Genomic DNA, 12,700 nt, shown 5'->3' with positions numbered 1-12,700 from the left:
CACACACACACACACACACACACACACACACACACACACACACACACACACACACACACACACACACACACACACACACACACTGGGTTTTTTCAGTTTTGTGTTCTGGGTGAACGTGAACGACGGTTGAGGATGACTTTATTAACGTTATGTGTAAAAATGCAGTGGTGGAAAAGGTACTCACATTTTCTACTTAAGCAAAAGTATCAATTCTGCATTGTAGAAGTACTTGTTACAAGTAGCAGTCATATTATGATTTAGATCAGCAAAAACATTTGTTGGATCCCAGATGTAGTGGAGTAGAAGTAAAAGTATTGGAATTTGGAAATACTCAAGTAAAGTACAAATACCTCAAAACTGTACTTAAGAACAAAAAAAAGTACTTAGTTACTTTACACCACTGTAAAAATGCAGGGTTAATGAAATCACGCAAGCCCAGCTTATTTTGTGTAGTTTTCCTGGATATTTTACTGCAACAGATTATATACATAAACATGAATCTTCAGCAGGTGTATGACTGTATAAATGGTGTGGGAGGAGGGGATTGTTGGGTCAGACTAGCACAATAGACGTTATGCCATTGGAACATGAAACAAGGGAATCACTGCACTAACCAACATGGACACAGTCCAAGTCTACTCACTGCAGAGACTCCAGTCCAGAGAAGTTCTTCAGTCCAGACACCGGCAACACGTTGAAGTTCAAGTCTAATTCTCTCAAATGAGAAGGATTAGATCTGAGAGCTGAGGCCAGAACTTCACAGCTTCTCTCTGACAACCAGCAGTTCATCAGTCTAAATGAGAAATAAAACACACAATGTTTGATTGTCTGCTATAAAATACATTATTCTGAGAACCTGCTTACAACCACCTATTAAAGGACCTGGTCTGGATGGACTGTCTGGGTTTTAGAGTAGAAAACCAGACAGAGTAACATGAACTAAATAATCTTTACTTAATCTCCCAACAGACAGGAAACAGCAACAGGTTGAAAACAGAAGATCCAGCAAAGTGACTGAAAACAGAGTTTCTAAAATAGTTAATTCCAATACTTGATCCTGATTGGCTGGTTTCTGATTAAACCAGTGTCTAAAAGACACAATAATCCACACCTTGAATCAGTTTATATCAAACCCAGGTGCGTCATTTCTTTCCACAGTGTTGTGAAGCTGAACTAGAGAAGGGAGCGCTTGATTTTCTCTCAAATCCTGCCGTGCAGGGCTTCTAAGCACCACCCACACACATAGGACGGTAACTGAGTGACTGAACAGGGCTTGTAAAAACACCAAGCGCTCCCCTTATACCCCATTCTGATTGCAACAGGTGTTTCTGCAGCCTGGCCGGGAACTACTTTCTTGTAGCTGGGAACTACTTTCTTGTAGCTGGGAACTACTTTCTTGTAGCTGGGAGCTACTTTCTTGTAGCTGGGAAGTGGGAACTATACTTTCTTGTAGCTGGGAACTACTTTCTTGTAGCTGGGAACTACTTTCTTGTAGCTGGGAACTACTTTCTTGCAGACCTTGTAGTGAATTATTAGTGAAATAGAACAGTTTAAATTGGTACATGTCTATGATTTTTCATGTTGCCATATTGCAACTGTTTTAGAAAAGCAAGAAGCCACGCGAGGCATGTGGTTACCTGTATTTTATAACGGCTGAGAGGGTTGGAGACACTCGGCTTCGCTTTGTGTCTCACCACGCCTTTCAGACGTTATAAAATACTGGGTAACCACATGCCTCTTGTGGCTTATTGCTTCATTATACACATAAGACCTAACAGGTCAAAGGTCAATTGGTCAAAGGTCAACTAGAAGCGAGCGTCTAGTCGGCGCCCTGGCCAACTCGGGAACAATGTAAATAGGGGATGAATGCCCCGCCCTTTAATGCAAACCCCATTATGCCTGTTGTCATAGGATCTGTTTTGACCATCTGTTTGCGTGTGTCCATTTATGCCCATATATGGGGATATCTATCTGTCTACGTCCATTTTATGTCCATATATGGAGATCTCTGTAGGACCCGTTTTGACCATCTGTTTGCCTGTGTCCATTTATGCCCATATATGGAGTTATCTGTCTGTCTGCATCCATTTCATGCCCATATATGGAGATCTCTGTATCTGTTTGTCTGTGTCCCTTTATGCCCATTATGGATATCTCTGTATCTGTCTGTGCCTCCAACTGTGTTGCAGACACAGTGCTGTTTCCCCCTTTAATGCAAACCCCATTATACCTGTTGTCATAGGACCCGTTTTGACCATCTGTTTGCCTGTGTCCATTTATGCCCATATATGGAGATATCTGTATCTGTCTTTTTGTGTCCATTTTATGCCCAATATGGAGATCTTTGACCATCTGTTTGCCTGTGTCCATTTATGCTCATATGGAGATATCCGTATCTGTCTGTCTACTCTGCATCCATTTATGCCCATAAATGGAGATCTATGCAGACACAGTGCCGGTTCCGGAAAACCCTGATGTCAGACATCAGAATCCAAACCTTTCGTGCTGGTTCCAGAAAATCGGATCGGATCGGGTCGAGGCCGGGCACTGCACTACCTGCTGCGGCGGGGAACGCGCGTGCCGAATTTGAAATAGGGAATGAATGCCCCACCCTTTAATGCAAACCCCATTATACCTGTTGTCATAAGAGCCGTTTTGACCATAATTTGCCTGTGTCCTTTTATGCCCATATAGGAACATCAAAATACGTAACCATGGCATTTTTTGTTGACTCATGTGGCGTACGTGATCTCAGAGCCTTTTATGATGTGATGTCACAATGAGTCAGCGCTTGCGCCGATTTCCTCCGGAACAGCCTGATGTCAACAATCAGCCCCGCATAAGGAGATTCCGAACGTTTCGCGCCGGTTCGGGAAAACCGCGCGTCGGGTCGGGTCGAGGCCCGGCACTGCACTCCGCGGCGGGGAACGCGCGTGCCGAATCTGAAGCCGGTGGGACGAGATACGCGGATTACATACACACAGACAGACAGACAGACAGAGATTTGTCGCATTTATAGATAGATAAGACCTAACAGGTCAAAGGTCAATTTATGGACAGTTTAAGACAAGTGAAGCTGATAACTGCTGATGTCACAGACACAGGAAGGACATCTGCTGGAGAAAGAGACGATAGTCACGATACAGACCAGTGGTGGAATGGAACTAAGTACATTTACTCAACTTCTGTACTTAAGTACAAGTTTACTTTACTTTACTTGATTATGTCAACTTTGTATATTTTATACTTCTACTGCACTACATCTATAGAGGCAAATACTGTAATTTTTACTCATTAATTATTTGAAAACTTTAGTAACCATTTATTTCAGATCTGATTTAGATTATTGCAATATACATAAACCAAGCTACCTATTATACATTTTTTTCCCCCCGACACATTTTGAAAACATAAAAAGGGGGCATTCTGCATAATGATTATTTGGTAATAAAGTGTATTTATTACTTTTACTAGTAACAGAGCTGCATTGTGATATTGCCACTTGGATTTTTTTTTACCATGATACAGACAGACAGTCTTTGAGTGGTTTGAGTGAATTTAGTGAACATGTACATACTGTAGTTACTGTACCTCCTCATTATCCCAGTCAATGTGTTACTATGATATCAACCTTATTCATGCCACAATATTCATATTATAATCACATGATAAATCACTGATGGAAATAATGATTGTAAATTAATCTCACCGTAGAGTCTCCAGTCTACAATGAGGACTTTTCAGTGCAGCACAGAGTAGATCCAGTAGATCCAGGTCCAGTTGGTTGTAACTTAAGTCCAGGTGTCTCAGATGGGATGGATTAGAACTGAGAGCTGAAGACACAACTTCCATGGCTTCCTTCTGGAGGTATTCGCCAAAGCCAACAAGTCTGTAATTAGAGGTGGTCAATCAGACCACGTTCACACACACACACACACACACACACACACACACACACACACACACACACACACACACACACACACACACACACACACACACACACACACACACACACACACACACACACACACACGTCAAGTCCATTTATTTATAAAGCACATTTAAAAACAACCAGGTTGACCAAAGTGCTATACATCATGAGAACACAGTAAAAAACAAATACAATACAAAGCAAAAACAATAGAAACATTTGTAAACATTTAAAACCTTGTAAGTACAGCTATAAAAACAAAACATTTAAGATATAAAACACTGACAGATAAAAGGCACAGGGAGGGAGGGGTCTAGGGCTCAAATGCTAGGGTGAAGAGGTGTGTTTTAAGTGGGATGGAAGGCTGTTCCAGAGAGCTGGGCCAGCCACAGAAAAAGATCTGTGGTCCCGTCTATGGGTGCCAGTCAAGGCGGGAGAGGGTGGAGTTTGCAACCCCTATGTAAAGGGAGTTGAAGTAATCCAGCCTTGACGAGACAAGGGCATGGATTACTTTCTCTAGGTTCTGGGCCGAAAGAAAATATTTTATTTGTGCTGCACACACTCACGCACGCACGCACGCACGCACGCACGCACGCACGCACGCACGCACGCACGCACGCACGCACGCACGCACGCACGCACGCACGCACGCACGCACACACACACACACACACACACACACACACACACACACACACACACACACACACACACACACACACACAGTTTGTATCAATTAAACGTTGAATTTATTCTAGCACTTTCTACCCAATATTGTGTGTGTGTGTGTGTGTGTGCGTACATGCGTGCATACAATACAGTACATTGTTTCTGTTCTAAGTTTTCAATTCACATGACTACTAACCGAGCCTTTCTGCTGTTCCTCACAGCTGGGATGAGTCTGCATCGGCCCCACTGGTCTGTGTTGTATTTGTCCAGGTCCAACTCCTCCAGAACATCCTCTGACATCTGCAGCATGTGGGCCAGAGCTGAACACTGGGTTGGAGACAGTGTTGTCTTTGATCTGTCCCCTGACTTCAGGTACTGTTGGATCTCCTGATGCACTGAGTGGTCGTTCATCTCCATCAAACAGTGAAAGATGTTGATACATCTGTCAGGAGAGGCATCGGGATCATTCATCTCCTTCAGGTTGTTGATGGCTCTCTGGATGCTCTCTGGACTCTTCTGTGTCTGAACCAGTAGACCTCCTAACAGACTCTGGTTGGACGGCAGTGAGAGACCATGAAGGAAGCGGAGAAACAGGTCCAGGTGACCATTCTTACTCTCTATGGCTTTACGGTTGGCTTTGTCCAGGAATTTCTCCAAAGAACTGACACCGTCTCCCAGGAATGTCTTCAGGACCTCCATGTTCTTCTGTGTGAAACAGTGGAACAGGTAGACTGCAGCCAGAAACTCCTGGATGATCAGATGAACAAAGCAGTAGACTGCTCTCTGGAAGAGCACGCCCTCTCTTTTGAAGATCTCTGTGCACACTCCTGAGTACAGCGAGGCGTCTTTCACATCCAGACCACACTCTTCCAGGTCTTCTTGGTAGAACATGATGCTGCCTTTCTCCAGATGTTCAAACGCCAGCCTGCCCAGCTTCAGAAGAACCTCTCTGTCCTTCTCCATCATCTTCTGTTGATTCTCTCTCTCTTTTCTGTTTCTTTTCTTGTTTCTTCTTTCCCCCTCATGAGGCTCATCATACTTCAGCTCCTTCCTCTTTGTCTGGACCAACAGGAAGTGGCAGCACATGGCAGTCAGGGTCGTGGGCAGCTGTCCTGTCTCGTCTGTCTTCACCATGTCCTCCAGAACGGTAGCGCTGATCCAACAGAAGACTGGGATGTGACACATGATGTGGAGGCTCTTTGACGTCTTCATGTGTGAGATGATTCTGCTGGCCAGCTCCTCATCACTGAATCTCTTCCTGAAATATTCCTCCTTCTGGGGATCTGTGAACCCTCGTACTTCTGTCACCAGGTCAACATATGCAGGAGGGATCTGATTGGCTGCTGCAGGTCTGGTGGTTATCCAGATGAGAGCCAATGGGAGCAGATTCCCCTCGATGAGGTTTGTCAACAGCCCGTCCACTGATGATGTCACTGTGACATCAGAGATGATGTCATTGTTGAAGTTGAAGGACAACCTGCTTTCATCCAAACCATCAAAGATGAAGCCAACCTTCCAGACAGCGAGCTGCTCTGCTGTGACCTTCTTCAACGTTGGATGGAAAACATGGATCAGTGAGAGAAGACTGTGCTGCTCATCTCTGACCAAGTTCAGCTCCCGGAATGAGAAGGGAACCAGGAGAATGACATCTTGATTTTCCAAACCCTTTGCCCAGTCCAGAGCGACCTTACGCACAGAGAAGGTTTTTCCAATGCCAGCGACTCCCTTGGTCAGAACTCTTCTGATTGGTGTCTCTCTGCCAAGGAGGAGGGGCTTAAAGATGTCACAGCAGTTGATTGGTTGGTCATGGAGGGTGTTCTTCTTGGAGAGCGTCTCAAGCTGGTAGACCTCATGTTGGTTATTAACCCCTTCACTCTCTCCCACTGTGATGTAGAGCGCTGTGAAGATGCTGCTGAGGGAGGGCACTTCAGTGACGTCTGTCACACGATCCAGACTGTTCAAAGTGATCTTATAAACCTTTAAATCCTCCTGCACACTGACACCTGCTATGAGAAGACAATGAAGACATTTTAAACATTCAGCTTCATTCATAACTTTACATTCTTACAGATGTGTACATACATTAGTGTTACATGTCCTCTGTTAGAAAAATAATTTAATACAAATAGAACCAGTAAGACTCCCTAAATCGGGAGATAAGCGACCGTCAGGTCGCATAAACAAACTAGTTAGTAGGCAATCAGGAGAGAATATGGGAAATGGGACAGATCCATATTGATGACATGACTTTAGAGATACTGTGTACCGCTTTGCGTGATTTTAGGGCAAAATCTGTAGGCGCTGTGTCTAAAAATGTGTTTTTCAAAGATCGGCCAGATGGTGGCGCTAGATGGGACAGATGCATTTTGATGACATGACTGTGGAGATAATGTGTACCAGTTTGCGTGATTTTAGGGAAAATCTGTAGCAGCAGTGTCCAAAAATGTGTCTGCAAGAATCGGCCTCATGGTGGTGCTAGAAGAGGGCCATGTGAGAAATGAGGGGTTGTGGTTTGGCAGCTAAGGAGTGTGTGTGCAAAGTTTGGCATGGATCGGGGCAACGGTGGCGGAGATATGAGGCGGGGGAAAGTGTGACGTGTGACGTGACGGAGGGACAGACAGACAGACAGACAGACAGACTGACTGACTGACTGACAGCCGGTGGAGGTTTTGATAGTAACTGCTACCTGACGGTCGCAATAAGAAAATAAATGGCAGGAAAATAATAGTGTGTGATATTTTTGTCTTTAGCTACACTATTTGAAAATGTCTTCTACCATCTAAATATTAAAGTAATTAACGAATTAGTGTAAATTGTGTCCAGTCTTACTGTGTCCACTGCTGGTGTGACTGGGTGTCTTCAGTCTACGTCTGGTCCTGAAGATCTTTCCACACTGGGGACAGTCATGGTGTCCTGTTGGAGCAGACTGCTCCCAGTATGAGGTGATGCACTGTCTGCAGAACCAGTGTCCACAGCTGCTAGAGACTGGATCTGTCAGAACCTCCTCACACACTGAACACCTGGACGCCTGCTCTGTCACAACACACACCCTCTTCCTCTTCCTGTGGAGGAGAAGAATGATGTATTAGGACTATAGTCCTGGTGGATAGAAGGATATTTATTTATATTATTTATTATGATTATAGTCCTGCTGGATAGAAGGATATTTATTTATATTATTTATTATGATTATATTCATGGAGGATAGAAGGATATTTATTTATATTATTCATTATGATTATATTCCTGGTGGATAGAAGGATATTTATTTATATTATTTATTATGACTATAGTCCTGCTGGATAGAAGGATATTTATTTATATTATTTATTATTACTATAGTCCTGATGGATAGAAGGATATTTATTTATATTATTTATTATGGCTATAGTCCTGGTGGATAGAAGGATATTTATTAGTGTTATTTATTATGACTATATTCCTGGAGGATAGAAGGATATTTATTTATATTATTTATTATGACTATATTCCTGGTGGATAGAAGGATATTTATTTATATTATTTATTATGACTATAGTCCTGGTGGATAGAAGGATATTTATTTATATTATTTATTATGACTATAGTCCTGCTGGATAGAAGGATATTTATTTATATTATTTATTATGATTATATTCATGGAGGATAGAAGGATATTTATTTATATTATTCATTATGATTATATTCCTGGTGGATAGAAGGATATTTCTTATACTGCTTGGGGTTGGAATTATTCATGATTCTTATTTGCTCTGTAAATTAATACAATGTGTACATTTGTAAATTAGTAAAAAAGTGAATACACTCCTATAGAGCATCGCAGCGGAGGTGGTTTACTGATCCCTCTAAAAAATCTCCCATTAATTTTCCCCATAGACTTTTACAAAAATATGACAAAACAATTATGTTAAGCCTAGAACCAAGCCATCCAGGATTGCAGTGAATCATGACCATAAAACCTTTGATCCTATGTGAAAACATATTTTAACATTACATTATTTGATATTCTACATTTAATACCCTTTGGGTATTAAATGGTGTGGGGGGGGGGGGGGGGTTGGACTGAGTTACTAGGGCCCAATAAGGCACTCTGTGCCGCGCTGTGAGCTTGTATATCTGCTATTTTTCAATCGTTAAAGCACAAAATAACGTGTAATAATGCGTTCCCAGTCTAAATGGGTTAAACCCCATCCCCCTATGAAGAACATTCATGGGGGTCCCGCAGTGAATCCTTGTACCCAGGGCCCAGAATTTGGTGCGACACCCCTGCCAACAGGAGCGGAATTGGAGCGGAGGACTGTCCTCGATCGCTCCAAGCTGTTCTGGCGGATTTTAAAACTACTTATTAACAGTCACAATTAACCGTTAGTGTTTACTGGTAACCTATTTGGCTTTCTCTACTACTGTGATATTCTGAATAGGCCTAATGTTCTGATAATATACTTTTCATAAAAAATAAATTAAAAAAATGAACCCATTAATTTAGAACTTTGATTGCCAACATAATGAACGGAGGTTTGAACCTACAAACGTTCGGTTACAGCCCTGGCAGTTACAAGACATTGTTTGTGTTGTTCCAGTTGAAGTTCACAGAGATCAGTGTTTCACTATAATTTGTGTATTTGGTATTTTCTTACAGTCCATATCTGTAACCAAAGACTTTCCAGTTGAACTTCACAGATATACGTAGGTGATCTTACCTTGTGTGTGGAGGTCCAGGTTCACTGAAGTCTGGAGGAGGATGTTTAGAGCGGTCACTCTTCATAGACACACAGCTGGGTGTTGGAGACTCTGCTCTGTGGTCAACACTTCTGGAATCACAACAATATTCATACAATTATCATTGTGAAGTCAATGTGTTCATGATCATTTGTTGTCCCATTACAGAACAATAACATAACACAACATCTCAGGGTTTATCTCCTGTACATTGTTGTATAGTTGAACTTCATGTAAACAAAGGAACACAACACCAGTAAGACTCCCTAATCGGGAGATAAGCGACCGTAGGTCACTTATCTCCACAAATAGGGCAAAAATTTGTTTTGCCAAAATCTTCCTGATCCATGTTGATGACATGAGTGTAGACATACTGTGTAGTGATTTTCGTGATTTTAGGGCAAAATCTTTAGGAGCAGTGTCCAAAAATGTGTTTTTAAAAATCGGCCTGGAGGTGGCGCTATATGGGAGACATTCATGTTGATGGGATGAGTGTAGACATACTGTGTACCGATTTGCGTGATTTTAGGCCAAAAATTGTAGGAGCAGTGTCCAAAAATGTGTTTTGCAAGAATCGGCCTCATGGTGGCGCTAGAAGAGGGCCATGTGAGAAATGAGGGGTGGGGTCTCCGCGCCGCCAAGGCAGACGAATAGGTACCGGCCCCGGCTGTCCCGGTCACTCCTAGCCGGAGTTACGGCATTTTATGTGAGCTGCAGTGTAGGGGGTCCTCCACTGGGGGCGCCACCACTTTTGCATCCGTTCTGGAGCACCAGGAGTCGGTGGTCCCCGGGAATTCCCCGTGAGCAGCCCCGTTGGGGTGGTCATTTGGTCAGTTTAGCACATTTGGTCATTTTTTTACATCTGGGGGTCCCCCAGGGATCTGGGGGTCCCCGGAGCTCCGGGGGTCCTTGGAGGTTGTAGTTTGGCAGGTAAGGAGTGTGTGTGCAAAATTTGGCATGGATCGGGGCAACGGTTGCGGAGATATGAGCAGGGCAAGAGTGTGACGTGTGACGTGTGACTGACGGACTGACTCACTCACGGACAGCCTGTGGAGGTTTTGGTAGTAAATGCGACCTACGGTCGCAACAATGATTACTGAATGCAATAAAATCATATAAACAAAGTAACACGCAGTCAGTCTGTATACTGAACACATTGTGAATTGTACAATTCTTTCACAAACAGCACACATAGTAGCTTGACTTCTATAGATTAGTGGTTCTCAACCTGTGGGTCGGGACCCCCAGGATGGTCCCGATATGATTTTTGGGGGTTGCCAAATGACAGTCACAATTTAAGTAACCTTTTTCATACTAAAAATGTTAAAAAAGTTGAAAAAAAGAAGAATCCTTTATTACTCCATCAAAATTAATCATATAAAAAAGTAAGAAAATGGTCAAATAATATAAGAGAGAGGCTCATTTTTTGAAAATAGCCAATCTACAAGCTCACAACACCTCACATCTTAAGGCATTGTGAGCTTGTATATCTATAGCATTGGGTATATTGTATAGTGTTATAGTGTGTATTGTGTAATAGGAGGATTGACATACTGTGTGTGTGGAGGTCCAGGTTCACTGAAGTCTGGAGGATGTATTTTAGACCAGTCACTCTTCATAGACACACAGCTGGGTGTTGGAGACTCTGCTCTGTGGTCAACACTTCTGGAATCACAACAATATTCATACAATTATCATTGTTAATTACCCGGCTTGTTTGGATGCTTGATTCTGATTGGTCGAGCGCTGAAATCAGCGGTGAATTATGAGCGTATAATGACCGCTCCACTCTATAATTCACCGCTGCCTAATCAACGGCTCAGAGCAGCTGCTGCATTCAGGCTGCGCTGTGTGAATTTAGTGCCGTATCCAACATGTCTACCATGTAAACAAACACACAGCGTCATTTACAACTAAACATTGCTCTGAAGAATGTCTTTAAAAACATTTTAGGCGAGAAATAGACAACGCAGTAACAGAAAATGGATTCCATTTGACCAGCACTTCTTTGTTTTCCAAGGCGACCGTGTTACGCTGGGGGGGACACACTTCCAGCCGTCTGTAAACAAGGAAATACTTTGTTTTGTTTTTAGTTTTGAGTCAAATTATTCATTTTATTTAGTAGCCGGGTAATAAGCGGGATAACATCTCGCTCAGCAGTCATTATGGAGTGATAGGAGCCGTTCAGGTTGATATGCCACCTCCGCTTCCCGTCGGTGGCATATCAACCTGTCAGGCTCCTATCACTCTATAATGACTGCTGAGAGAGATGTTATCCCTTACGAAGTCAATGTGATCATGATCATTTGTTGGCCCATTACAGAACAATAACATAGCACAACATCTCAATTCTTTCACTGACTGTAAATTGTACAACAAAACGTACATTGAAAATAGCCGATCTACAAGCTCACAGCACCTCACATCTCAAGGCGTTATGAGCTTGTAGATCTTCTATGTTCACTCTATCTATGGAACGGAGTGAAACTAAATTGAATGCCTCAACTACTACATTCCAAGTCAGGGTGTGGGGGTCCCTGTTTCAAATAGAGCTGTCCTCGACTCAGGATTTATCAAGTGGACTCGAGTCGCGGGGGTTATTCCGACGCGTCGACAAATCGTTTATGTAAAAAAAGTAAAAAAGTGAAAAAAGACTGTATCAAGTACATATAGTATAAGTATCTTTTACCAATTATATCGGGTTTAAATGGTACCGGATATGCAGCGCAGTAAATTAAAGGTGAATTGATTCCAGTGAATGACGGAGGACGATATCACAATGAATTAAATCTTTTTTATCACGATAAACGATAACATCGCCTATCATCCCATCCCTACTGTCCACATCTGTGAGCAGATACAAGACATTGTTTGTGTTGTTCCACAGAGATCAGTGTTTCAATATAATGTGTGTATTTGGTATTTTCTTACAGTCCATATCTGTAACCAAACACTTTCCAGTTGAACTTCACAGATATACGTAGGTGATCTTACCTTGTGTGTGGAGGTCCAGGTTCACTGAAGACTGGAGGATGATGTTTAGAGCGGTCACTCTTCATAGACCAACAGCTGGGTGTTGGAGACTCTGCTCTGTGGTCAACACTTCTGGAATCACAACAATATTCATACAATGATCATGAAGTCAATGTGTTCATGATCATTTGTTGGCCCATTACAGAATAATAAGTTAATAATAAGTTGTGAGCTTGTAGATCTTCTATGTTCACTCTATTTATCTATGGAACGGATTGAAATTAAATTGAATGCCTCAACTACTACATTCCAAGTCAGGGTGTGGGGGTCCCTGTTTCAAATATGATTATTTTGGGGTTCACGGCCTGAAAAGGTTGAGAAGCACTGCTATGAATACAGCTTGAA

General features: G+C 42.5%; 1 protein-coding gene across 1 annotated transcript in view; it reads right to left on the bottom strand.

Annotated features, from left to right (window-relative positions):
• Positions 1 to 639: 639 nt before the first annotated feature.
• Positions 640 to 12,700, bottom strand: part of LOC308289669 (protein NLRC3-like) — a gene marked incomplete at its 3' end in the record, with an annotated part of 54,274 nt that continues 42,213 nt past the window's right edge. The window contains exons 8-12 of the mRNA XM_080731412.1: positions 10,891 to 10,987; positions 7,446 to 7,661; positions 4,800 to 6,493; positions 3,778 to 3,889; positions 640 to 771 (exon numbers count right to left, since the gene is read on the bottom strand). Of these exons, the coding sequence (XP_080587538.1) occupies positions 640 to 771; positions 3,778 to 3,889; positions 4,800 to 6,493; positions 7,446 to 7,661; positions 10,891 to 10,987 (2,251 nt within the window). The remainder of the gene's footprint in view (positions 772 to 3,777; positions 3,890 to 4,799; positions 6,494 to 7,445; positions 7,662 to 10,890; positions 10,988 to 12,700) is intronic.

The sequence above is a fragment of the Nannobrachium achirus genome, assembly GCF_963921795.1.
Source record: "Nannobrachium achirus genome assembly, chromosome: 1".
In the NCBI taxonomy this organism is placed as follows: domain Eukaryota; kingdom Metazoa; phylum Chordata; class Actinopteri; order Myctophiformes; family Myctophidae; genus Nannobrachium; species Nannobrachium achirus.
The sequence above is the reverse complement of the archived record's forward strand: the minus strand, read 5'-3'. Positions and strand labels throughout refer to the sequence as shown.